The 27,416-nt window shown below is 39.3% G+C and overlaps 2 protein-coding genes across 4 annotated transcripts in view; both read left to right on the top strand.

The window, feature by feature from the left end:
- Positions 1–1,215: 1,215 nt before the first annotated feature.
- On the top strand, positions 1,216–12,526 carry kiaa0232 (KIAA0232 ortholog). Its single transcript, XM_087788635.1, has 8 exons — positions 1,216–1,399; positions 4,763–5,319; positions 5,403–5,543; positions 6,333–6,402; positions 6,482–6,563; positions 6,648–9,963; positions 10,037–10,142; positions 10,257–12,526. Exons 2-8 carry the CDS (start codon positions 5,083–5,085, stop codon positions 10,271–10,273), a joined length of 3,969 nt encoding a protein of 1,322 aa, XP_087644761.1. The 5' UTR covers positions 1,216–1,399; positions 4,763–5,082; the 3' UTR covers positions 10,274–12,526.
- A 1,039-nt stretch (positions 12,527–13,565) lies between these two features.
- Positions 13,566–27,416, top strand: part of tbc1d14 (TBC1 domain family, member 14) — a 37,196-nt gene continuing 23,345 nt past the window's right edge. The window contains exons 1-3 of one of the 3 annotated variants that reach the window (XM_087788630.1): positions 13,566–13,601; positions 13,789–13,971; positions 18,593–19,322. In XM_087788630.1, the coding sequence (XP_087644756.1) occupies positions 13,950–13,971; positions 18,593–19,322 (752 nt within the window). In that variant the 5' untranslated portion in view covers positions 13,566–13,601; positions 13,789–13,949. Of the gene's footprint in view, positions 13,602–13,788; positions 13,972–18,592; positions 19,323–23,002; positions 23,466–24,633; positions 24,773–27,416 lie in introns of those variants that run through there. The other 2 variants (XM_087788631.1, XM_087788632.1) reach the window with 2 other exon arrangements.

Below are 27,416 nucleotides of genomic sequence, written 5' to 3'. Positions count from 1 at the left end.
ACACCAGTTTTACCTTTATTAGAAGTCTCTGTGTTATTGTAGAAAATCCCTTATCCTTATTTTATCTTAAACACTTAATTAATCAATCTTTTTGAGCAAATCTGTCAGGCCACGAAGCACAGAGCTACAGCTCTACCATTGATTTACAGCAGTAAAAAGTACCTGCATCGGTGAAAACATATTAGTTAATCTAGAGAACAAATCATGCAAATCATGGTTTTTGTTATCTTAAGAAATAATCTTTCATCATTCGTTCTGACTAATGTCTGCTCACGACCTTTGTGGTTTTATTAGGGTTTATTTAATGGCGTCAACCAGCTGTCGGACCTGAGTGGAACCTATTTCTTGTCTTTTTGATTGTCGGTCAAACTAAATCACAGGGGCCAAACAACCTGTACATTTTACAAACTATAGCGAGAAGAATGAGTCTATGTACATAATATTTGATAGTTAGATCATTTTTTCATGAATCTCTCTCTAAAATAAATATATTATCTTACACACAGGCATTTGTATAGATGGATAGATAGATAGATAGATAGATAGATAGATAGATAGATAGATAGATAGATAGATAGATAGATAGATAGATAGATAGATAGATGGATAGATGGATAGATGGATAGATGGATAGATGGATAGATAGATAGATAGATAGATAGATAGATAGATAGATAGATAGATAGATAGATAGATAGATAGATAGATAGATAGATGGGAAGGAGCATTCATGCATTCCATATAGGAGTTGTATAGGTAACAACAATAACATTAATCTGCCAGATTTGTACCTCAGGCCTCGAGTTTAACACTTATTGTGTAGAGTTTAATATATAATAATAACAAATAAAGAATAATCCAAAGATTTGATTGTATTTAAAACTAAAACGATCTAAATTATTAGTGCAAATCAAATCGTTTTCTTTTACCGGTAATTTAAGAATTTACATTTAGGCTAGAACCAGGTTTTGATTTTTTAAAATAATTAAAATAATAATTAAAGATTTATTTTCGCGGGCACTATTTGGGCTTCTGATGCAATACTCGGGCGGATGAATCAAACCTCCAGCGAAGCGGGCGGCGGAGTTTAGCCCCCGTTGCCTGGTTACCAACGCGGTGGGCGGCGCCTAGCAGTGAAACTCCACCGAGTGCGCCGCCATTGTGGCTCCGCGCAACACGGTGGCTAAAGGGCAGACACTTCCGCTGGTTTGAGCCAGAATGGCCGCTCGGATGAGCCGATAAAGCTCCGCTTGGAAGTGAAAACAGCGCCATTTCTTGTCCGCGTCCATCATACGCGATGCTACCGCAGCAGATCCGTCAGCTCGGTTGTTCGGCAGCGGGAGACGAGTAGCTGCTGCTCCCCCTTTTTACAGCTCATCTCACCTTCAGCAAACGGCAGGTAAGCGGCGTCCATGGCGGGAGCTAATGCTATGAGCTGTCGATGTTTGGTAGCTAACATGAGAACCTCCGTGTCACCGCCCCCGGTCACCTGCGACCGTAACGGCTCCACGGTTAACGTTTTCGACTCGACAATCGTTATATTTATCTTATCACGACAAAATAAACATGTTATATACGAAACAAAACAAACTTAACGTTCAAATCCAGCAGCTCCGAGCTCCAAGCTAGCCGCGCTAGCTAAAGGTCGGCTGTAGCGACTAACCTTGTGGTTTTAACGCGAGAAAACCACCACAAATGCAAAGGTATTTGTATTTGTTAATACTCGTGTAATATTCCGTGCGTGTTGTCACGGACTCGCGACTCAAGACATGGACGATAATAAACCGAGATAAATGTTGCGATGCTACACGACAGTGACATTATTTTTATTTTTTTTAAAACGTGTTGTCTTAAGATGGAGGCGTTTACATGAAACGTGACTTTAAACCGAACCAAGTGTTTTTAAAAGTTGCGTGGACGCTGCCGGGTGCACAGCAAACAGCTGGTCTCGGGTCAGCCATGTTCTTGCGAGGCTAACGCGGCTAACTTTTCCTGAGCACCGATCCCGGGACACTTGCTGTCCCCAGGTGGACTCGAGGCTCGACCCCGGGGTAAAAAAAAAAAGGGGTCTCTGTGGTCGTCAAATGTTGTGTTGGATCAACGTAAAGCTTCTTATCTTGACCGTTTGACGTCTTAACAAACCGAGCGGTGTCGGTGAGTGACGGCCCGAGCAGCCAATGGGAGCCGCGCAGCCTCCATTTGCTCGTCACGTCGCTGCCTTAATCCAGGAGAGTTCATGTCACACACTTGACAGCACAACACGCGCACATATCCGAGGGTTTCCTCGCGAGTTATTCTCTCGTGGATCATTTCTGATCTGCTTATTATGAAGCAAGTCATGCGTATAATCATGTAGAATCGTTTAATAGAAATGACAGGATGTCAATCTTCACCAATGTTGATATAAATGTTTTTTTTTTTAAATAGATCAACGTTATTTGGATCAAAATACATGTTTAAGATGCCTTCATGGTATAATAACATTCCAGTCTACAGTGTTATTAATGCCCTATAATGTCCCTTAACAATGTCAAATATGTATATTTGACATCGTTGTCATGTCATATATATGAAATCTCTCTCTTTGCGCTTGATGATCTACTGACTCCTTTAAGAAACATCTTAAGACGTTTCTATTTGTTCAGGCTTTTCCTTGATTTTCTGGAGCTCCTGTTGTGTTACCATTTTTATCTTGACCTTTTAAAGTATATACTTAATTGAGTATTGTTTTGATTGTTGAAGCGGTTTGTGACCCTGGTCTGGAAAAGCGCTATATAAATACAAATTACTTACTTATTTATATATAATCAAGTCAAGTTCTTTTATTGTCAAATATGCATGTATTAAGACATACAGCATAAATGAAATTATGGTCCTCTCTGACCCACGATGCAAAACAATTAAAGCATTAAACGGACATTAATTAAGACATTCAAGAAAATAAATGACCAACAAAATGAAATAAATAGTCAACAGACTTAAATGATCAACTAATAAACAGAATATAAACAAAAAACAGAGTTAATGCACAGGTAGTGCAAGCAATTGATGGTAGGACAGGGAGGGAGTTGAGTCTCCTGAAATCCTGGTGGAAACGGCTGTCATAACAATAATAACGTGTAATAGAACGTTATAGTACGTATTGTAATAACAGGATTATGTAATTTAAAGCAACAGTCACCCAAAATTCAACTCATTTTTCTACTCGGTCTCATGCATATAATCATGTACAATCATTGAATAGAAATGACGTCAAGATGTCAATCTTTACCAATGTCGATATAAATGTTTTTTTTTTTTTAATAGATCAATGTTATTTGGATACAAAATACATGTTTTAAGATGCCTTCATGGTATAATAACATTCCATTCTACAGTGTAATTAATGCCCTATAATGTCCCTTAACAATGTCAAATATGTATAGATAGTCAAGTTCTTTTATTGTCAAATGATTAAAGCATTAAGACATTAATTAAGACATTCAAGAAAATAAATGACCAACAAAATGAAATAAATAATGAACAGACTTAAATAATCAACTAATAAACAGATTATAAACAGAGTTAATGCACAGGTAGTGCAAGCAGAGGTGAGATTGATGGTTGGACAGGGAGGGAGTTGAGTCTCCTGACAGCCTGGTGGAAAAAGCTGTCCTAACAATAATAACGTATTATGTTATAGTACTTATAAGTATAGTACGTATTGTAATAACGGTATTATGTAATTTAAAGCAGTTTGCTTAATGCAATAGTTGCCCAAAATTCAACTAATTTTTCTACTCGGTCTCATATTGACTTATAATTGGGATTATTTTCTTTATCTAATTATTGGCAAACATGTATATCCATTGACTGGAGCTCTGTCCTTGTCTTCGTCTTCCTTGAAAATGACACACTAGAAAAATACCTCAATACTGCTCGTCTGTAACGTTCGTCTGGTATCGAAGTTTAGACCGAAATAATTGTTCCGAACAAATTTATATTTACAGTTTGTTTGTAGCGACCCCGGTCTCAGCTGTCTGAATTATTTCCTCATTATAAAAAACATGAAGTGACGAATGCCAAGATTAAAATTGAGTCGCTTCATTAAAATGTAAAAAACTTTTTGTCTATAACTGAAAATAATCCCAACCGTTAATCGATTTGAGGGTGAGTAGAAAATGAGGGAAATTTGAATTTTGGGTAAACTAACCCTTTCAAGTTATGGTTTACTCACCCTAATGTCAAACCATTAAGGTTTGGGATCATTTTTACAGTTACAAGTCTGTATTTCTAGCTTGTTTGTGGAAAAAACGTTTAAAATATAAAACCATCATGAATAAAAAGAAAACAAAGAAAACAAAAAGAAATTGTTAATGAATCGCATCAAAAGATCATAATAAATTCAGCCTCTGGTGTGGGGATGGTTTGCCAGGATGATTATTGCCAATTCATTAAATCTACTAGCAAGTTAAACAAATCCCTAGCACTAGTTTCAAATATGATAAAAGCAAACTACATTTCCTTACCCTCAAGGTAAAAAAGATGCAAAATGTAATATTCATTTTAAATATTCTCAATCATGGGGCAAACTCGTGAAATGTGGTTGCATTGGGGATACAAATCTATAAAAAATGATCATGGAAACTTGTCATTTTGTAAGAACTCAAAATATTTTAATTCCTTTTTTCTTTTGCAACAGTAAACTTATGTTAAGTTGAACTAAGCTGTAGTACAAACGCATGTTGGTATTAAAAGTTGATTTATTTCTTTGCTGTTACAGGTGCTGCCGTTGAAGTGAGAAGATCGCCCTAAGATGGAGGCCTTTGATTGACACACACACAAGTTGTGTTTATCTTTAAAGCTGAGCTCCGTCAGCTACCTTCACCATGCCTGATGAGTAAAGTCGACTGTCTTGCTTAAAGCAATAACTAAAAAAAAAAATAATAAAAAAAATCTCCATGTAGAGCCCCTTCAGGGAATCTTTCTGGTACCAGATCGATTTCTCCCTTGTTCTGTGTCACTTCCTGCTCCACCACCCTCTCGTAACCACCGATCACAACAATGCTGCTCCACCTGAGAATGGCCTACACCTAAGCTCTCATGCATCCTGTGAGCACAGATTCAGACGGTCCTGCTCTTCCTGAAAACGTCTCCTGTCCCTTCCCCTCGGTGGGCCCACTGCCTGCTTCAGAGATGTCCCTGCTCCAGTCACTGGGCCCAGTGCAAAGCTGGCTCGGCCAAGAGTTGGAGAAGTGCGGGATCGACGCCATGATCTACACCCGCTACGTCCTCAGCCTTCTCCTGCACGACGGCTACGACGATGACCTGCAGGATCAGGTGGGTTTCTGGGGGGGTTTCTTTTTCTTTTTTGTCTACTTTTCAATGTGGTCAATTTCATTCATTGTACTTGTTCTGTGCAGGAAAATGACATCTTCATAGGCTGGGAGAAGGGCACCGGGAAGAAGTGGGGCAAGAGTAAGAAGAAGGGTGGGGCCGATCTTAGTCTGGAGGAAATGAAGAAACAGGCTGCTGTGCAATGTCTTCGCTCTGCGTCTGATGAGGTAAGCAAGCTTCCTGTGCATCGGACATGACTTGAAGGTTGATGACCAAAACAAAGCCAACAGCACTATGTTTTTGGGACAGATTGGCTGCTTAATTTTAACTTTCTTTGTGGAGGACTGGCGACTATTGTGAACCATTTTCTTGTAATACAAGACTATCAAATGCTAGTGATAGTCAGGATAGAGGATTCTTTGACTCTCATTCACCCCCTGATGCCATCATCTGTGTAATGGAAAGATGGATGGATAGACAGATCTTTATGAATCCCTCTGGATATCTCCTTTGGTAAATTGGTTATCCAGCACACAATGGTTAGAATAGTTTTGTATGCTAGTGATTCAGAGATTATGCAGGCCTGTAACTTTGGCGTTGTTTTCTTTCTGAATGCGTTTCCGTTTCGCGGCTCGCTAGCGGAGGAACAATCCTGCTTCTTGACAATCCAGTCAGTGACTCATCTACTTGGTGACAAAATGTCATTGTTTGAACTTGGTCGACACGTAGAACAATATTTTTAATAAGTTTAACAATAAGTTTCTATGATAAATTCTACATTTTAAGCCTAGTGTGAGCCCGTCACTATATAATGCAGTGTCATGTTTGCATAAGGTCGGAAATGATAAACCGTACTCCCTGTGATGAATAATTAATAAAAAATGTATATTTTTTGCATTGGCAGATGTTTATGCTCATTTCTATAACTTGTTTTCACGGTTTAACAATGTTGGAATAGGTCTTTGAAATTGAAAAAAAAAAATCTTGTATAAAATGCTGTACTTTGCCACCCACAGAACTCTGGAATCGAGAACCTTGTTGATGAACTTTGTTCTAAACTTCGGGAGATCCAGAACAAGCAGAAAGGTTTGAGTCTTTAACTTATTAATATGCAATGTTTAGATTGGATGTCATGGACTAATTTACTTTTCCCTGACAATTTCAGAGGAAAAACAGATTCAGAAAAAGTCTGAAGGCTCTCTGTCTCCGGAACGGGCTGAATCTCCTTCTAAGGACCAGGTGGAAATGTGAGTCTTGTCCAGTGGAATGAACTCAAACATTAGTGGGTCACGGCGTTTTTCTAAAACGTTTCTTCTCGTGTTTTTCATCAGGTATTATGAAGCTTTCCCTCCCTTGTCAGAGAAACCTGTTTGTCTCCAAGAAATAATGACTGTGTGGAACACTGCGAAGGCCAGTGCATACTCGAGCTCATCATCCTCAGCAGTCCCACAGACCAGCACAGACACGTCTTCCCCGAAGGACTGCAACAGTGAGTGTGAGGCTGTCAAGGAGCATACCACCCAAGCTTTTGAAACCACCCCCACTGTGGCAAGTCAACGGGGCCAGCTCAGGAGAGGCAAGAAGGAGAAGGAAAACCGATACCATGGATGCACAGCGACGGAGGAGAAATCATCCCTGCATCTAAAGAGGCAAAGCAGACACAGGTCTGAGGCCAAGTTCAGGCCAAGGTCCTGGTCTTCTGGCTCTAGTGAGGCAGGCTCAAGCTCGAGTGGAAACCAGGTTGATACGAAGACATCAAGAAGCAAGGCAGTAAGGAAACGGCACAAATCCAGAGAGGCTGGGAGGAACAAGAGACTGCGCAACAGTGGCCAGATGAAGATGCAGGTGAAGGTCGCTGACAAAGAGGAGCAAAGGACCGCCGGAGGGGCTGCAAATAATACAGCCAAACCAGTGCACCTTTTCAAGAAGAGCAAGAGAACGCTAAAGGAGATTTCTAAGGATCAAGGTTGGCGTGAAGTAGATGAGTTGAGGGTTGAGACCAGGAACAAACAGGAATACATGGAGGAGCCCCTTTGGTACACTGAGCCCATCACAGACTATTTTGTACCTTTCAGCAGCAGACAAAGCAAGCTGGAAACCATATATCGGAGCAAAGTGAACTCTCCCGATGGTGTCGCCCTGTCTGCGGACTTGGAGAGGCTTCCTGAGGGAATCCAGGGGATCTGCATTGCCAATGATGGTTATAAGAGGGCGTATCTCACAGCTGGCTCCTTTGTGGATGGATGCTTCGTTGAAGGTCCTGGTGAAACGGAGGAGGAACCTGTAAAACTTACCAGGACCTCATGTCGCCCTCATCCCGAGGGTAGTAGAGATTTGGATGACGAACATCTGTGCGAATTTTCTCACTTCTATGAAGTGGACATTTATCAATCCATATTGGATTCCAGTGCCTCAGACTCTATACAAGAGAGTCGGATCCTAAGCATGATTCGGCAAAAAAGAAAAGAGCAACAAGACATCGATTCAGAATGTTGCTTAGTCTTCGATGGTCTTGAGCAGCAAGGGGAAAGTGCAATAAGGCCAGACTCACCGGACGGTTCCGGATCTCTGGGATTGCTAATAGAGGATCTTGAGAACTTGGCTCAAGTCTGGGGCTGTTATTCACCATCATCATCAGAAGACATCGATGGTGAAAGCTTTATAGGGGACTCTCCTGTAAGACTTTCCCCTCTCCTGAACAGCGTTTCATTTGCCCTCACAAAGCTTTCAAAAAACTTGGATGAGCCTTCCGTCCCTGATGTAACATGTGTGCCGCCTGGAATAAATTCATCCTGCTTCTCACTTTTTGAGCTACAATATGATAGCCCCCCTCTTCCTTTTCCCTGCGACCCACTCACCACAAGTAATGAAAATGATGCTGATTCCGTGAGCTGTCTCGACCCACATTCTAATAAACAGTCCCGTTTGCTTATATGGACCAAAAATAGTGCCTTTGATGAAACTGAACACTGTTCAAATCTTTCGACAAGAACTTGCAGCCCATGGTCACATTCAGAGGAGACGCGTTCAGATAATGAGCAAGGAAATGTTCTGCTCGAAGAAGTCGCTCAAACTGAAGTCCCTGATTGTATCATCCCTCCACTTCCTGGGACGTATCTGGAAGAGGAGATATTGGATTTCTTGCAAGAGGAATCAAAGCGCAAGTGTGAGGAAGTGGGCATCAGTAAAGTCCAACTCAAACCAACATTTCCCAAAAAATCCAAACTGGAGTCTGTGTGTGGCATTGCTCTAGAGGACGACCAGAGCACGCAGTATAGCTCTGGTATCTTTTCTGACAACACAAGCCAACATGGCGAGGAGTACAGCTCAGGGATTATTAAGGATATATGGTCCAGTGTTGGAGAAGTTTCAAAACGGGAAGCGGAACCATCTAGCAAAACGGCCTTTTGCAAGGACAGCCTTTTTGCCAGTTGTGTGGAGGGACAGGCGAACAGCGCACCTATTCAGAGGCCTCCAAAAAAAGCAGTTCAGCGGTCGGAGTATCACCTTTGGGAAGGCAAAGACAATGAGCAGGACTTGGCGAAAAACAAACTGTCCAAGTTGCAAAGTGCTGGGGATTACATGACTCCGTCCAAGCCCTGGGACCTGAACTCCAACAAAGAGAGCACCTCCTTTATCCTTGGGGGAGTGTATGGAGAGCTGAAGACGAAAGGTGTCGATAAGAATTGGGCTGTGGCATCAAGTGAACATCAACATAACTTACTTCAGTCGTCGGACTCGGACGTCCTCACCATCACTGGCAAAGATGTGTTCATGAACACCAGTGGCTGTTTTGCCCCTGGACACAGACCCCTGTGGAGGCCCCTGGTGTCTTTTGGACAGGGTGACCCGGCTGTGAAGCGAGGAGGTGGAGACGGCTGGAACAAGGGATTTTCTTTTATCTTCCATGAAGATTTACTTGGTTCTTGTGGAAGCTTGAGAACCGAGGAGCAAGGATATGAATACCCTTTTACACCCTTCAACCTGAACGGTCCCTTTTCTCAAGTTCTCCACGTCGAGTGTTCTTTTGAGCCGAAAGACATGGCTTCTTTCAGTCCAGGGTTTAAGCCCAAATCCATCTTGTGCTCGGACTCTGAGAGTGAAGCGTTGCGCCCCCACATGTATGGCATCAACCGAACGCAATACAGGGCCATTCGCATTTCCCCCAGGACTCATTTCCGTCCAATTTCTGCCTCGGAGTTGTCTCCCAACGGTGTGAGCGACTCAGAGGCCGAGACGGACAAAGAAGAAATGGGATTCCCGGACTTGGCACCTCCAGAGGCTTTTGAAGACCCTCGAGCAGACCTCAAGCCTCTGGAGGAAGATGCAGAGCGCGAGGGCCCATGTTACGGGAAGTCGGAACTCGAATCTGGGAAGTTCTTACCCAGATTAAAGAAGACCGGTATGGAGAAAAGTGCCCAAACCTCTCTGGACTCTCAGGAGGGTTCTGGTACCCTATTGCCCATCGCTGAACAAGAAATATGTTTGGAATGTCAAACGGCAGCAGCGACGGACAAACGGACGGACGTCTCCCTCGGCAACATTCAAAGGGAGAAATTCACGGAGAAACAGACTAATGCTTGTGCGTCTGCCGAACAAACCCCCAAGTATGGGATCGCATTCGACTACATCGGAGATGTGCAGGAGGTGAGAGTTCACTAAAGTTATTTTGGTGACTCTAACCATGCTAACCGTAAGGTCGTGTCCTTTTTATATTTAGCTCTCTGTGGTAAATGTTGGTGGGCGAGGAGGAACTGGCGGCCAGCAGGAGTGCTGGTGGCAGAACACGCTCTGTTCCCCCCTGTTCCCTGGATCTCACTGTGCAGGTAAGGGGTTTGCCGCTGTGAATTGCATGTCCACGTCGGTATCAAAAGTGTGACCACAATTGATAAGACCCGCTACTACGCTGGCTGATGGTATCTCATGTCTCTTCTCTACAGGGAGCAGCAATATCTGAAAGCTCCTGTCTTTTGCAGAGGATTCCTGTTCAGCTAGAAGGATGCTCTTCAAACCCTGTGACAGGAACTCTTCCTGCAATCGGGGATTTCTCTGGACCCCCCAACCGAGGTGTCCGAGAAACCCATTCAAAAACTCCCCTCTAGCACACATACACGCACATACACACTTAATTGGTGGTTTTTCATTGACAAACGTCTGAAAACCACAGTCAAATCTCCAAAAAAAAAAGAAACTGAAAAAGTTATGGATCTGTTCTGCCTTTGAGTGACATGTTTGAGGCATTTAGAATATTCTGTACCCTTGTCCCTGCTCGGTTCAGCGTGGGACAAAGTTTTCTTATATTTCTTTTTTGTTTGTTTTTTTGCCTTTTAAATTAGGATCCTGGTAGTAGTTGATGACTGAATGGTTGTGCATGTGTGTTCGTCAAACCACTCTCACTCCTCTTTACCGAACCTAATCTGAAGCGCCACCACTGCTTCACGTCATCCCCCGTCATCCAGCTTAAATATACCGATGGTTTTTTTTTTCCCAGCTGTGAGAGGAAACCGTTGAATCTGAAAGATTTAATTTTGACAGATTTTTCTGGATGCGTGTCGTTTTTTTCTCCAGAATTTCCTTTTAACCTTCTGAGATTCTTTCGAAAGCTAGTGGTTGGACTGTAGCTTTGGTTTGTTTGGTAAACTGTTTGAAAATATATATATATAAAAAAATATAAAAATATCTGGTTGAAAAAAAAACAAAACAAAAACTAATCTCCTTGAGATAAATGTTGAGAGGTATAAAATAACATGTTTATTTTAAGGACTAGCTGTGAGTTCCTGAGTTTGTTTCGCTTGTTGTGCCCCAAGAAAGAATTGGTGCTAAAAACACTTTAACAACGTTGCTCTATGACGCCTCCTTGATTTTCCCCAACACTTCTTTAGAAGATGTTTGAACTTGATTTAGCCTGATTCATGTGTGTTGCTGGTCAGGTTAGCTTCATCTTCAACTGCAAATCTAACAGTGAATTGTTTTGTTTTTCAAGGCAAGAAACGGTTAACCCAGAAAAATATGCATCAATAACTTTTATTCCCCCCCCCTTTTTTTTTTTAACCTAAGATTTGGTGTGATTTCGCCCTTCTCTTCTTCCCCCTTTTTTTTTTCTGTGTGACACTTGTGTACATTTAACTAGTAGAAGCATCCGTTTCATGTACTTTTCTTTTGAAGATGTGAGGATGTACAGCCGTACCCCCTCTGTGTATTTTCACCCCTCTGCTTCTAGAACACGCAGGGGTGCGCGGAGTTGAGAATATAAACGTTTGCGGTGTATTTGGCCCTCGGTTTTTGATTGAGGTTTAAGAGTTCACGGAGCTGAATGCACCGTTCATTTGTGTTCGGATGAGCTTAACGTGGGAAAATGCGTTTCTTTTGCATTTGTACAAATGTGGTTCTAATGACGTCTCATCCTGAAGGTCAAGCACACACACGGTCGGTTCAAGTCTTTCTTTCGTCTGTCGCAGGTGAAAGGGTTTTAAAAAAAAAACAACAACCAATAGCTTCCTTGTTTCAATAACTGCTCAGTTCGATGCCAAAAAAGACCCACAGACATACACTCGGGTCTTGTTTCTTTAACGGTCACCACTCAGGAATTTTTCAAATGTATCTACATGAGCATCATCCACACGTGTCTCTGGTCGTCTGTCCGTCGACCTGCAGGAATCGTTTTCGATTTAAAGAAGAAAGAAAAAGGAAGCCGAGGCAGGTCGGGCGGACAGCAGAGGTGGGGTACTCGTGACCCCATGACCTTCTATGCAGTCACAAGGCGCATGTAATCTAGTTGCTTATGTACACGTCTGCATAATTGAGCGATTGAAACTCGGGACGCGTCCGTCAGAGGCGTGAAGGCGTCGCACTCCGTTGTTCAGAGAGAAGTTTAAATGGGGGGGATGTTTGTGCGCGTGTTGAGAAGACGTGCTCGCGGGGAGGTGACGGCAATTCATCAAACCTCCATGTTGATTTCTTCCATTTTTGACAACTCTGTTTAACATGAACACGTATGACGAGGAGATGCATGTCAGTCGGGTCGACGGCGCTGCGGCTTCCCCACCCTGACATGTGCTGTGGAAGTTCCCCCCCACCGTCCCCCCATTCCTTCACTTCACTGGATCTGTTCCAACTGAACCCCTCCATCTCACGACCCTTCCATGTCCTGAGTAAATTATTTTGTTTCATTGTGGATTTCGTTAACATCTAATAAAACAAATGAATCAAATGTTGGTGTGATGTTTCTTTAACGCTCGCATTGACGTGTTCAAGTGTCTGCTTTAGGTCTTCATTGGTATTTAGTCACAGACGGGTTCCTTCTTTTGGGTAAACTTGATTGAAATGAGCTTCTTGACGTCTCAAGAGTCGCTTCAGAGGAAATGGTCTTTGTTTCCAAACATGGTCCAGACCGTAATAATCTGAATTAAACTACAATAAGGGTCCAAACTATAAGAGGAAACCATGTGACCGTTCTAGAGAAATCATAAATGTTTAATATTTGTATTTTAAGATGTTTTTTTACAGTTATAAGTTGTCATTGGTTATAGAATAATTCTCAGCTCGTGCTTTTATAGTTTAAAATATGTTGTTAAAGTAGTTGTCATTTTTCATGAAGCCACTAGAGGGCAGCATACACCCACAAGATGGAAGATCACTATGGCCATTAAAAAACTCTCTTTATCCAACTTATGATAGTTTTGAGCTGCTGATAACGTGGTGGGATCTGAAGCTTTTGTTACTTTAATGCTGGTTCGGTCTGAATCAACATCTTCTTTGTCTCAGACAGGGATGTGACCTAGAATTAAATCTGAGATTCTTTTTTTTTTTAGTTCCCAATAGATTTACGAGTTGAGGTCTTTGTTACTTTTATTATTCTGGTAGTTGAACAATCTTGAGGAACACATGGGAATAATGAAGTAAATGCAGTTTTATTTAGCATTATAAAACCAATACTTCAATAATCCAATGATGTAAATCTGGATGTATTTAACCTGCAACAGGAGACTTGGATGAACCACAATAACTCAAGAATAATAACGTTAATAAAAACTTTTTTTCTTTGACATTGTGTTGAGAATGTTGCCTCGATAACAACAAAAGCGTATATTTCTTTTTTTAAATTTATTTATATATATAAAGAAAAGTAAATAATAATATTGAATCGGATGATCGGCTCAGGTTCGTGTTCGATTAGTCATGCCTGGCTCATCCTACAGGTGCACAGATCGACGTCAACAGTCGGGCCTCGATTACACTTCTCTGTTTGTACAAGTTTGTTTAAAATGGCGGAAACATCACGTCAGGTAGGAACTGACATCAATACCTGATAAACTTATCCACAAGTCCCGCTCGGAACTATGTAAACACCGCTTTTCTCGGACACTTTAGTCGTGGGACCAAACGAACCGTTTACAATTTGACAACGATATTATTTTTTTATTTTTTTATTTTTTTAAAAAGTCGTTTAGCGTCGCGTTTCCATGTCCGCAGTTTCTCTCTCTGAGGCGGTTTCCTGGACGTGACTCGCCGCTGTTCGTGTCGTCGATCCCGCGGTGAGCAGGACCAGGACCAGGACCAGGACCAGAAGCATCAACATGGACCGCTCCGTGCTCCGGGGAAACGCCGCCCACCTGTAGCATCCAGCCGGCGTCATGGCCACCACCAGCCACTGCGGTACGTCTTTGTTTTACGTCTTCTGTTCATTAAAATATTTAACAATATTATCATATAAGCTTAGACAGTAATGAAGCTCAATGAGGAAACGAAATACTTCATGCGTGGTTATTAATAGTCGTTCAAAGTGACGTAAAATCAATCTATAAATACAAACAAATACACTGTACACTTAATAAAACCTTAGTCTTTACCAAAAGTTTACTATTACCCGAAAGTTGAGTGAAAATCTAAATCTATTGGACATTTTTGTAACTTCCTTTTGTCTGTAATCGTAATGTATTATTTCAACAAATTAAAACCTTTTGAGTTTTATTGATCAAATATGTTTAATACACAGTAACAGGATGTGACATATTGTAAAAACACAACAAAAAGGAAAACAAAAGTAATTACTACGAAATGATTTAGCATTTTAAATTTTATTGAGAGCGTTTGGGTCGACAAGTTGTCTTTATTTTTCTTTCCCTCGAAAAAAAAGGGTATGGCTGGCTGACTTGTGGCATGACCAGAGTCACATGGTAACCTGCAGGACTGGGTTTAGGGCTCGGATGAGTGTCACACGATTGACAAACAAGAGAAGAGAGGGATGGTGTTATTCTGCTTTGATTCACCCTGTCTTTGTTCTATTGAGATGGTAATTGATATTAAACTGTCAGGCGTGAAATATTTTGGGAGTGAAGGTCAGTGGTGGCTTTTAATAAAAATAAAGTCAACGAAAGACAAATACCAGAAATTCTCAATCATAATAAGAATACAGATTAGATTAGATTGACTTTATTATTCAATTATGATTCATTCCTCGGGGTATTCAATTGTACAATTCTGCGTTCGGGGGCAGGAGTGGAGTAAAAGTATCTGGATGTTCTCTTCTACCTTAGTCTTTGTATCCTTTGTCTTTTTTATTTTTCTTTGATCTATGTTCTTTATCTTTAGACTTAGATTGTATCATAGTAAGTAAGTAATATTTATTTATATAGCGCTTTTCGAGACCAGGGTCACAAGATCAAGACAACACCGAGAACAACACAGGAGTTCGAGAAAATCAAGGAAAAGCCTGAACAAATAGAAACGTCTTAAGATGTTCTTTCTCTTTATTTCTCTTTGTTCTTATTTTATTTTGATTTATTTTTTATGAAAAATTGCTGTATTTGTTGTGGCTAAACAATTTATCAATAAATAAAATAATCAATAAAGTTCTACCTTACCTTACCTTTATTAATTCCTCTGGATATATTCAATTTTTTTAAAATACCTCTTCAAGTTGGTATTTTAAAGCGACTGGTTCTGAGCATCCCGTGATAAACGTCCACACCAATCATGTCATTTAAAATCAACACTCCTTCAAGGTTGTGTCACCAAATTACAAGCCCAGACTAGTTGGATCCAGACTAGCCTTTCAACATGTCATGTTCAACAATCTCCTGCGGTTCTTCTGCTGGGTTCCAAAAGGGGTTCACTGGCCAACATGATCTTAAAAGCGTTCTATAATGTCCTCCTTAAACAGGCCTCGATGTGGCGATGTGGTGTGATGTGAAATATGTTGTAGAAAGTGTCCTTCAATCGCACAGTTGAAGTTATTTTCACTAATCAAAACTTTTTTTTAGAGACGTTAACATGTGTCGTCACCAAGTAGGAAGTGTCCGGACAAAAATAGTGGGCTGGAAATGCGACTGGAGCTGGGCGATGGAGTGTGTGGCGGATTAAAACAAAAAAAATATGACCAGAGTAAAACTGTTTATTGTATGTTCAATGTAATAACAATACACCTCAACCCACTGTGAACTCTGTTACAACTTTATTTACAGCGTACTCGTAACATCACGCCAAAAACATGACAGAAAGTAACATTCTTGTTGTCTTTTTCATGCTCTCTGGTCGCTATGGTAACGTGTAAACATACCTTCAAAATAAAATAATGCAGTGGAAATGCTAATGCACCATGAAATGAGTATAAAGTGCATGTTTTACTCACCATAACACGCTAACATCACGTGACCCAGATGCGAGAAGAGAATCCGGTAACTTTTCAAAATAAAACATCATGACTTGTTGAAAAAGGAGAGATTATGCAAACGTTCTATCCTTTCTCTGCGGCCCGGTACCTAATGACCCACAGACCGGTACTGTATATATTTTAATTATTCATCGATAGTTCAACTCTTAATATGACGATAGGGTTGTTGTTCTAAGAGTTTTATCCTCTGGTTCTCTCCTTATTGTAAGTATTAAATGCACCTGAAAATGATTTTCTTAACTATCTGGGTTAGAAAGTGTTTTTTTTTTTTTTTTCAAATATCTGATCACAATACAAAATAATTTTATCATATTTATATATATTGTGCAGGGATGCATCATGGGTGGTTGCACTTCTGTGTGCTGTCTTAGATGTTTTAATATAAAGAAAAACGTTGTTTTATATTGTTTGGCGACCGTTCTGCACAAGTGCATTCATTCTAAAAGACAACTTTATAAGCGATTTAAAGATGCAAGAAACGATTTGACATTATTGTGTTTCCACTGCTTGTCAGTGTTGCTGTTGTTGGTGTGTTTGTGTGTCCGGAGTCTCGTTAGATCAACAGTGTTGACATTGAATAAAGGTTGTTTGTTGAACAAATGTATTCCTGTGTGTGTTTGTTTAAGTGTCATTATAAGCGAGTGATGATGGTTTGATATTAACCATTACGAGTTGCATTCTGTTCTATGAAAAAATTAAATAATATGCTATTTTCCACTTCTTATTATTGACTTAATTTGTGAACCTCACTGCACGTCATTAAGTACTTAAAATGTAATTATAGATTTACTGGTTCAGTTAATAGTTTTCTTCCAATTGCTTTTAAAGTAGAGTTTTGTAAATTAATGAACTTGCACAACACGTTTACTTTAATTATTGTTGGGTTTTTTTTAGAGTTACATATTTTAAACGTGATACGTGACATTCGTCAAAACATCGTCACTTACCGTTTGAATACTGTATCGTCATCTAAATAGTGATCGATCGTTTCTGTCTGGTTGGATAATTGTCTGTCGTCAAGTTCAGGCTGAATCTGCAGGTTAGAAAAAGTCACTTGTGTATGACAGTGTTGAGAAGGATGACCATCTTTAGATGTTTGACCACAGTAGCCACAGCATCATGAATCAAAAATTAAAATCATGCTAGAGCACGACTGGCTCCGTGAAAGGTCGTGCAAAAAAGGTCGGGGACCACTGCCCTGAGGCCCCTCTTTGTTCACTACATGGGGCAAATGTGTCAAACTAGAGATCTGGGGTCTACATCTGACCTGCTAAGTAGTTTTATATGACCTGCTAGATCAAGCTCAAGATAAGACTATAATGGATGTCAGTGATTACACAGATACTCATTATAAAGTCTGACTGGTGTTAAAGGAAGTGTTTGATGAAGGAATACAAACACAGTGAACTGTAAGGTGATTGAAAACAATATCACAATCGGACTTCCTGTTTCCTCATTCTGTCACTTGGCGTGTTCAAAGATTTTGGCCCCGTCTCTGATCAAGTTTGACACATGACCTATGGTTTCTGGTTTAGGAAGACGATTGGTTACTAAGTTTGTATTGGAACGACTTTTGTTTATCTACATAAAAACTTGGTTGAGTCCATCATTTGGCAAAACCCATGAACCATACTTTTATTTATCTTCCCTTTTCTTAGTCTTAAGTCTGGTCTATGTTGTTGCCTAATTCTGCCAACCTAGTTCTCTTAGGCCTTCTTAAATTACACAAGGTCCAGTTACATTCTGGCCTCTGTCAGATCAGTTGTCACCACCGTTCTTTAGAAGGATGGATCTCTTCAAATAATTATATCTGCCTTAAAAATGGTTCGTTTTCTTCGTTGAACTAACATGAATTGAAGTCGGTAGCATAGCTCAGACTTGGTGGTTGGCTTGTAACTTAGAAGTTGTTGTTTGATGCTCCAGACATGTTCGTGTTGTAAGTAAGTAATTTTTGTTTATATAGCGCTTTTCCAGACCAGGGTCACAAAGCGCTTAAACAATCAAAACAATATTCAATAAAGTATATACTTTAAAGATCAAGATAAAACTGATAACACAACAGGAGTTCCAGAAAATCAAGGAAAAGCCTGAACAAACAAATAAAAATGTCTTAAGATGTTTCTGGAAGGAGTCAGTAGATCATCAAACACAGAGATGGTTCCAAAGCTTAGGAGCAACAGTCTGGAAGGATTTCTCTCCTCTGGTCCAGAACCGTGTTCAGGAACCATCAGTAGATTCTGATCCACAGACCTCAGAGCCCGAGCTGGGGTGTAAGTCTGAGATCAGATCACTGATGGAAGGTCTGACCATGAATAGATCTGAAAGTAAGAACCAGAATTTTAAAGTTGATCCTGAAAGAAACTGGAAGCCAGTGACGAGTTTTAAGGATCGGAGAAATGTGAGTTCTTCTACTAGAGCGGGTCAGAATTCTCGCTGCAGAGTTTTGTATCGACTGCAGGCGAAACAGATCCTTCTTGTTTAGACATGAAAACAAACTGTTGTGTCTCTGAACAAGACACTTGACCCTGATCGCTCTTCATAGTCAATAAATGCACATTCTCCTTTTATTTTTATTATTTCATAATCTTCATGTCTCATTTGCAGGTGTATCCAGAGGAGTCATCCTGGAGAACGGCTCTATCCTCAAAAGTTCCATCCTCTCCGGCTATCATGAAGACACCGACCACTACTGCCATGGACCGAGTCCATCCAACGGATGCAACCCGGTCCTGCCGGTCTATGCACCGGCCCGCTCTTCTACCTCCGTCTTCCCCGGCAGCGCTCCCAAAATATATGCAGACATCGAGCAGGACAGTCACAGTTTGACCTCTCAGGACTCGGGGATCCCCGCACTCGAGCTAAATCGTCCAGAGCCCACGAACCTTCACCACAGCGCAGAACTCCTGGACGCCTCCAAAGACTCTCCTGCGACGTTACCGCTGGACGACGATCTCTTGAACGGCGTGTGCAAGTCGTCCACCTTCCCACGCAGCGGACATGACTCTTTTCACTTCTTCAGCCCCGGCGTCAGACATTCCACTGCTCATTCCGACGTCTCAGGGTGTAGCGTCTCCAGCATGAGCACAGATCTGTCGGTGTCCAACGAAGACATCTTGGACTTTACAGTCACGTCCGACTCGAGCGCGATCGTCACGTTGGAGTCGTGCGACAGTGGAACAGCTCACTTCTCAGATGTTACGCTCACGTCCACTCCGGGGTCGTCCACTGACTTCAGGAGTCCAGGGACACGACCATCGAGGACGGATGTCAAGCAGCAGCAACGGGAAGACGGACATCAAAGGAAACTAGTTTCCTTGGTCAGCTTGTTTAACGGGTGAGTTACGAGTAAATCACTATCGTTTTCTTTGAAATGTGGATAGTAAGTTTTGTCATACTACTGAGTAGAGTTGTTACCGCACTAACATGTCAGTAGTTGATACCAATAGCAGTATATTTTGTCAGTACTTCGATAACCTTTCGATACCATGGTTATAAAAAACAACAAACTTTTACCATACTGGTGACATTTCTTTACATATAAATGCAGAAAACAACCTACAACTATCATACATTCATGTATAAATACAGACTGAAACATGTCTTCTACACGTGTAAATAAGTAACAAAAGCTAAAACTATCATACATTCAAGTATAAATACTGACTGAAACATGTCTTCTACACGTGTAAATAAGTAACAAAAGCTACAACTATCATACATTCATGTATAAATACAGACTGAGACATGTCTTCTACACATGTAAATAAGTAACAAAAGCTACAACTATCATGCATTCATGTATAAATACAGACTGAAACATGTCTTCTACACGTGTAAATAAGTAACAAAAGCTACAACTATCATACATTCAAGTTTAAATACAGACTGAAACATGTCTTCTACACGTGTAAATAAGTAACAAAAGCTACAACTATCATACATTCAAGTATAAATACTGACTGAAACATGTCTTCTACACTTGTAAATAAGTAACAAAAGCTACAACTATCATACATTCAAGTATAAATACTGACTGAAACATGTCTTCTACACGTGTAAATAAGTAACAAAAGCTACAACTATCATGCATTCATGTATAAATACAGACTGAAACATGTCTTCTACACATGTAAATAAGTAACAAAAGCTACAACTATCATACATTCAAGTATAAATACAGACTGAAACATGTCTTCTACACGTGTAAATAAGTAACAAAAGCTACAACTATCATACATTCATGTATAAATACAGACTGAAACATGTCTTCTACACGTGTAAATAAGTAACAAAAGCTACAACTATCATACATTCAAGTATAAATACTGACTGAAACATGTCTTCTACACTTGTAAATAAGTAACAAAAGCTACAACTATCATACATTCAAGTATAAATACAGACTGAAACATGTCTTCTACACGTGTAAATAAGTAACAAAAGCTACAACTATCATACATTCAAGTATAAATACAGACTGAAACATGTCTTCTACACGTGTAAATAAGTAACAAAAGCTACAACTATCATACATTCATGTATAAATACAGACTGAAACATGTCTTCTACATGTGTAAATAAGTAACAAAAGCTACAACTATCATACATTCATGTATAAATACAGACTGAGACATGTCTTCTACACGTGTAAATAAGTAACAAAAGCTACAACTATCATACATTCATGTATAAATACAGACTGAAACATGTCTTCTACACTTGTAAATAAGTAACAAAAGCTACAACTATCATACATTCATGTATAAATACAGACTGAAACATGTATTCTACACTTGTAAATAAGTAACAAAAGCTACAACTATCATACATTCATGTATAAATACAGACTGAAACATGTCTTCTACACTTGTAAATAAGTAACAAAAGCTACAACTATCATACATTCAAGTATAAATACAGACTGAAACATGTCTTCTACATGTGTAAATAAGTAACAAAAGCTACAACTATCATACATTCAAGTATAAATACAGACTGAAACATGTCTTCTACACATGTAAATAAGTAACAAAAGCTACAACTATCATGCATTCATGTATAAATACAGACTGAAACATGTCTTCTACACGTGTAAATAAGTAACAAAAGCTACAACTATCATACATTCATGTATAAATACAGACTGAAACATGTCTTCTACACGTGTAAATAAGTAACAAAAGCTACAACTATCATACATTCATGTATAAATACAGACTGAAACATGTCTTCTACACTTGTAAATAAGTAACAAAAGCTACAACTATCATACATTCAAGTATAAATACAGACTGAAACATGTCTTCTACATGTGTAAATAAGTAACAAAAGCTACAACTATCATACATTCATGTATAAATACAGACTGAAACATGTCTTCTACACTTGTAAATAAGTAACAAAAGCTACAACTATCATACATTCAAGTATAAATACAGACTGAAACATGTCTTCTACACTTGTAAATAAGTAACAAAAGCTACAACTATCATACATTCATGTATAAATACAGACTGAAACATGTCTTCTACACTTGTAAATAAGTAACAAAAGCTACAACTATCATACATTCATGTATAAATTCAGACTGAAACATGTCTTCTACATGTGTAAATAAGTAACAAAAGCTACAACTATTACACATTGAAACAGTGCTCATGAGAGCCTAAAGTATGAAAAGAAAACCCTTTTTTTAAATGACAGGTTCTTCTTGGGTATAATGCCACAGGTGGTTCCGCCTAGAACGCGTGTATAACACGGTTCTTGTGACAACTCTACTGCTGAGTGAAATCACTATTTATTTAGCCATTACCATGCTTGCATGTATGAACCTGCCCCGGAATCACTTCAATAATGGGTTTGCAGCAGATAAACGTCCAATAACGCGCCTGTGAGGGAGAGATGTTCGCTGATGTATGAGGAAGTCACGCCACAAGATTCAACACCACTAACTCAATCGAGCTTCTAAAGATGCATCCCGCCATATTGTATAAACAGTTGGAAGAAACAAGAATATCAAATCGAAGCACTTTACTTTGGCTGCTGTTCTAAAGACATGGGAGAAGCTTCCAGTCGACTGTATGAAAGTCAACAACAACAAGGTGTTGGTAGATGTGTTTATGTTGACTTGATCATTGGAATCTTTCTCAATTCCATCAATAATGAGTTTGTGTGTAATACTGGTTGTATCAAGGCATACTGCACTCAGTTCTGTGTGTGTGGCGCTCGGTTAAATCAAAATGACTTTAGGATGATTAATACTGAATAATACACTAAATACATGACGTTATTTTAGGTCATAACGCTAACTTTAGATTGTGTCGATCATGTAAAGGTGATGATCTCAGTGTGAGGATGGCGAGAGAACTCGTCTGCGATGAATGAATCCATCAAGATTAGTCTCTATCACTACTAATGAAATCTTATTATGGAGTAATTATTGTTTCATGTATTAAAATTGTTTAAAACGCAATATTATGAATGAAAGTTTGTTGTAACTCCAACTTGTCTAGCTTATCTTTCAGATTTTTTCTTGTTCAAACAAACAAAGTCCAACTGTATTTAAAAAATATATATCTTAAAATGCTAGTAAACATTTAAATACTTTTTTAAATAAATTCTTACTTTTTAATTCTTTATGTAGTCATTTTTCCTTTTTTGTTAATTGCATTACCAGTCTTATTCCACAATAGGGCAAGAAAGTTAACATTTTAAACTTCTGATCGGTATCGACCAAGCCTAGGTATCGGTATCGGGACAATAAAGGTCCGATCGGTGCATCCCCACTGTTGCGCTTTGGTTAGTTCATAAAAGTATATTTACAAATGCATTGATACTACACAGTCCTAGAGACAAATAATGGTTTTGAAATAATCAGGTAAAAGCAATTAAATGTCTGCCAATAATGTATTTTGCAAATTTGCCTGACACACTTTACTTTTATAACTTATCTACTGCTTGACAAACCCTTTCAGCATTGGTGCAACGTGAGGCGGAGTCGCACCTATTTCAGAGTTTCAAAGCAAACGGGGATAACTCCTGTTTACATTCCTGCTTAGTCTTTTATGATGTATATGATTTGTTAGTCTTTTTTTTTTAAGTACTTTTTTTTCGTGGCATGCTGATGAGTTGAGACCAAATTAGGATTTCTATCGATTTCAAAAAATTCTTGACCAGTATTGTTGTGATTATAGATTCACCCTAAGAATTGGAAGAAAAACGTTAAGAGTTTATTCACCAGTTATAAACAGTCTAGCCTTAAAATGGCAACTACTGTATGAGACGGAAGAGGAACTCTTTTCACACTCTTTTCTTTTTCTTCGTTTTCACACTTGACTCACCAAGTGTGATCTTTGTGTTTGCATGGACGAGCCTGGTTCCTTCTTCTTAAAGCTGTCAACTTTACATTAGAGTCACGTCTCAAGATGGTCATCGTCCATTTTCTTAAAGCAGGTCAACGAGACAATTTTCATCCAAGGTCGGTGTTCAATGAATCCAACTTGAATCCGTAGTGTACAATGATTTGATGATAACCTAGATGAACCATCCATGTCATTCAGCCTGGTGTAGAACTCTAACTTACTTGAAGTATATGTATAGTTTATAGTATAGTTGATGTATATTTTCAACTCACATTTTTGTGGCTGTTCAATGCATCTTCCGTTCCGCTGTCACAACCGTGTTACGGTAACAGGAAGCATTAGGAAATGAAGTTTTTTCTCAGAAAGTTTCTCAAATTGTACTCTGTGTTGACATTCCTGACTCGGTTGTCCTGGCTGCAGGTTTAAGATCCCGAACACGTCAAACTGAACACCTAATGTGTTGCATTAGTGTGTATCAGTGAGCAAAACGAAAGTCAAGGTCTTTGCCCCTTCAAGGTTTTATTAGATTCTAGTAGAATGGTCCATTGTAGCTCGGACTGTGCTCTTCCAACTCTCTGACATTTTTTTGTTTGTGTAGATGCATCACACGGTCCTAAAACAAGACTACATCTTGGTCATTTGGAACATGTGGAACTGTTATAGTCAAGTTTTATCATTTCTAACTTTAAAGATGTTAAATAAAGGAGTTGACATTTTTACTTGTAGACATACTGACATTTCTTTGAGAAACTGAATCTTGTGGGTACTTTGATCTTAACCCTAAACAAGATCATGTGTCACGATTAAAGGTAAGATACAAATAGAAAAGTTGATACGTCGTAACCCCTAGAATAAAGAAGTTGCATCTTTTTAGTTGGCTTTTATTCTACATTTTTTAATTTAATTTAGACAAAACTGAAATTTATTTCTACATTCTTCAAGTTTAACGTTCTAGATCTTTCTCTACAGTTTCTAAACCTTTGTATTATCTTTTACTTTCTTTAAAATCCTGTGACTCAAATGAGTAAATTGTATATTTTTAACTACAATCTTTAATCAGTCGCACTTCCTGTTTCTTTATTATAACATGTCACCCAGTTGCTGACAGATTTAGTGTCCTTATCTCCCAGGAGCCCCGCCCACTCTTGAATGCATTGACCCGTTATCTGTGGCTCACGTGGAGAACTATCACCCTTTCTTCACCTCCTCCTCCTCCTCCAGGAGGCGTGACGCTAAGAAGGAGTGTTCCTGTGCTGGGTCAGTGCAGAGCTTGAGTGAGTCTTCTCTGTTATGGCCTCAACACATCTGGGATCAGGGGTTTAAAGGGGCTCTTCTGTCATTCATGTTTTTGCAAGAAGAAGAATTAGTTGGTTATCTTTTAGCTCCAGATGGCAACTCCTTCCCTTCTTATCTACATCGACAGGTATTTCTTCTGGTTTCTACTCTCTAGTGCGAGTATTTAATAAGTTAAAATATGATTTTTGTCAATGATTTATCTTGTGGAATGCCAGCACAGATTTCTGTCTTCCTGCAACACTTGTAAAACGATCTAATGTTATTTTATTTAAAGTGTTGTTTGTGGCATCTAAAGCTGCTCCTGCATTTCCCCTTTACAGAAACTGTTTTGTTGCTAAGAAAACAAGCTAATAACGCTTCTCCTTTACCAACTCGTCTTAATTTCTGACCGTAGTTGTAACGAACATTGGAGATTAAAACTTGAACCCATTTCACTCAAAATAATATTTATATTTATTTACAGCTTAATGTGGACAAAACTGAAACTCTGGTGATTGCTCCTGATGATACGATTCCAGGGTTGAGTCAGTACTTGGGTGACTTAGGTCAGTCTGTCAAACTGAGCCTGAGAAACCTGGGTGTTGTATTTGATAAAGACATGTCTCTTGTTCAACACTGTAGAAAACTGACCAGAAACTGTTTCCTTCAACTGAGAAAAATCTCTAAACTTAGGAAAATGCTGTCACAACATGATCTGGAGCTTGTAATCCATGCGTTTGTTTCTTCTCGTCTGGACTATTGTAACAGTTTGTTTTCATGTCTTAACAAGAAGGAGCTGTCTCGCCTGCAGTTGATTCAGAACTCTGCAGCGAGAATTCTGACCCGCTCTAGTAGAAGAACTCACATTTCTCCGGTCCTTAAAACTCTTCACTGGCTTCCAGTTTCTTTCAGGATCAACTTTAAAATTCTGGTTCTTACTTTCAGAGCTATTCATGGTCAGGCTCCTCCTTACATCACTGATCTGATCCAGCCTTACACCCCAGCTCGGGCTCTGAGGTCTGTGGATCAGAATCTACTTATGGTTCCACGCACACGGCTCAGGACCAGAGGAGAGAAATCTTTTCAGGCTGTTGCTCCTAAGCTTTGGAACAATCTTCCTCTCTCTTTGCGCTTGATGGAGTCTACTGACTCCTTTAAGAAACATCTTAAGACGTTTCTATTTGTGCAGGCTTTTCCTTGAATTTCTCGAACTCCTGTGTTGTTCTCGGTGTTGTCTTGATCCTTGAAGTATGTACTGTTTTGAGTATTGTTTTGATTGTTAAAGCGCTTTGTGACCCTGGTCTGGAAAAGCGCTATATAAATATATATTACTTACTTACTTACTTACTTATCTAAAACAAATACTTCATCAGGTTTTATATGATTTAATTAAGGAGACTAAGTAGGAATGTTGACTATTAGAATGTTGGAATTGTTTGAACCCATCAATGCAAATTAGCTCTTTTGTCTGAGAACGAAGGTCTTGACTTCATCAAAATGTTTAAATCTTCTACACCCAACAAACCCCCCACCCCCCCCAAAAAAAGGATTCCCTCTAGTGTCTTTTATGCAATTGATGAGTCATATATATATACAGTATATGTCTTTTCTCTTTAGGAATTCAGATTTTTTTTCTACATATTGGTTTTAAAATCCTACAATAAATTATTGTTTTGATAACTTCTTGATCACAATAGAAATTGCAAGGTTTGATTTGTTACAGAAATATCTTAAAAAGCTTGCTGGTCAAGTATATGTGTTGAGGTGTTCGGTTTTCATCATTTGTTTATTTATATTGAGAAATACATTGTTAGAATTGGCATTACTTGGCTCGATGATAGCTTGTTCTCGGAGAAAGATAAATGAAACTATGCTTTCACATATATATTCACATAAACGGCCTATTTTTTTTTTGCACAAGCAGAGGAAAATGCTTGAATTCATTTTGACCATCAATACAAATGAAGGACATTAATAGTTTTTGTCCTTCCAACAAATGCAAGCCCAGGTCAAGACGACACATTCTACAACACTACAATCCTTTCGTCCGTAGAGACTTTATTATTTTTATATATTTATATATATATATTTATTTATATATTTTATATATTATTATGTTATCGTGAGACTGAAGTCATGATGGACATGTTTGATCAGAAGCTCACACAGAAGGATGAAGTTGGAGAGCGGTGGTGTAAACATGTTTTGAATCAGGTCATCACTCTTGGTTGCATTGTGTTTGTGCATTTATTTTAAATCACTCGAGTTTACGAAAGCCTCTGTGTTAACAAGTTACAAGAATGATTTATGTCACGTGTGAGCAGTTTCAAACATGTGCCAAATCATGGAAAGTATCACCTAAAGGGACCAAAACTTAAACTTTCAAGATTTTTTTCAACCTTTGGTGTCTGCTCTTGCATGTCACTGTCACTGCATATTTCAATGGGATGGCAAAGCTCACACTGTGGACATCAACACAACCACAGAACCTAGTGGGACATACTAGTTACCTCACCCACCTCACCTATCACAGTGAACTCCCATGATGCCTTTTCTACACATTGTTCTTTTGAGCGATGGCTTTTTGGTCACGAAAATACTGTATTTAAATGATATGGCTATGTTGCTTCGTCAAAAGACGACGGCTGTGATTAGTTGGCTGGGCGGCAAAGCTCCATCAGAGCTGTCCTCTCCGCTCATTGAAGAACGGTCAATGTCTTGCGGACTCAGTTTAATGTACAGGTTTTTTTTTTTAGAAGGTATCTCCAGGATGAGGGACCACCATGTCTCTA

Source organism: Callionymus lyra, chromosome 4 (genome assembly GCF_982586985.1).
Source record: "Callionymus lyra chromosome 4, fCalLyr1.hap1.1, whole genome shotgun sequence".
Taxonomy (NCBI): Eukaryota; Metazoa; Chordata; class Actinopteri; order Syngnathiformes; family Callionymidae; genus Callionymus; species Callionymus lyra.
This window is presented reverse-complemented; position numbering and strand designations above follow the sequence as displayed.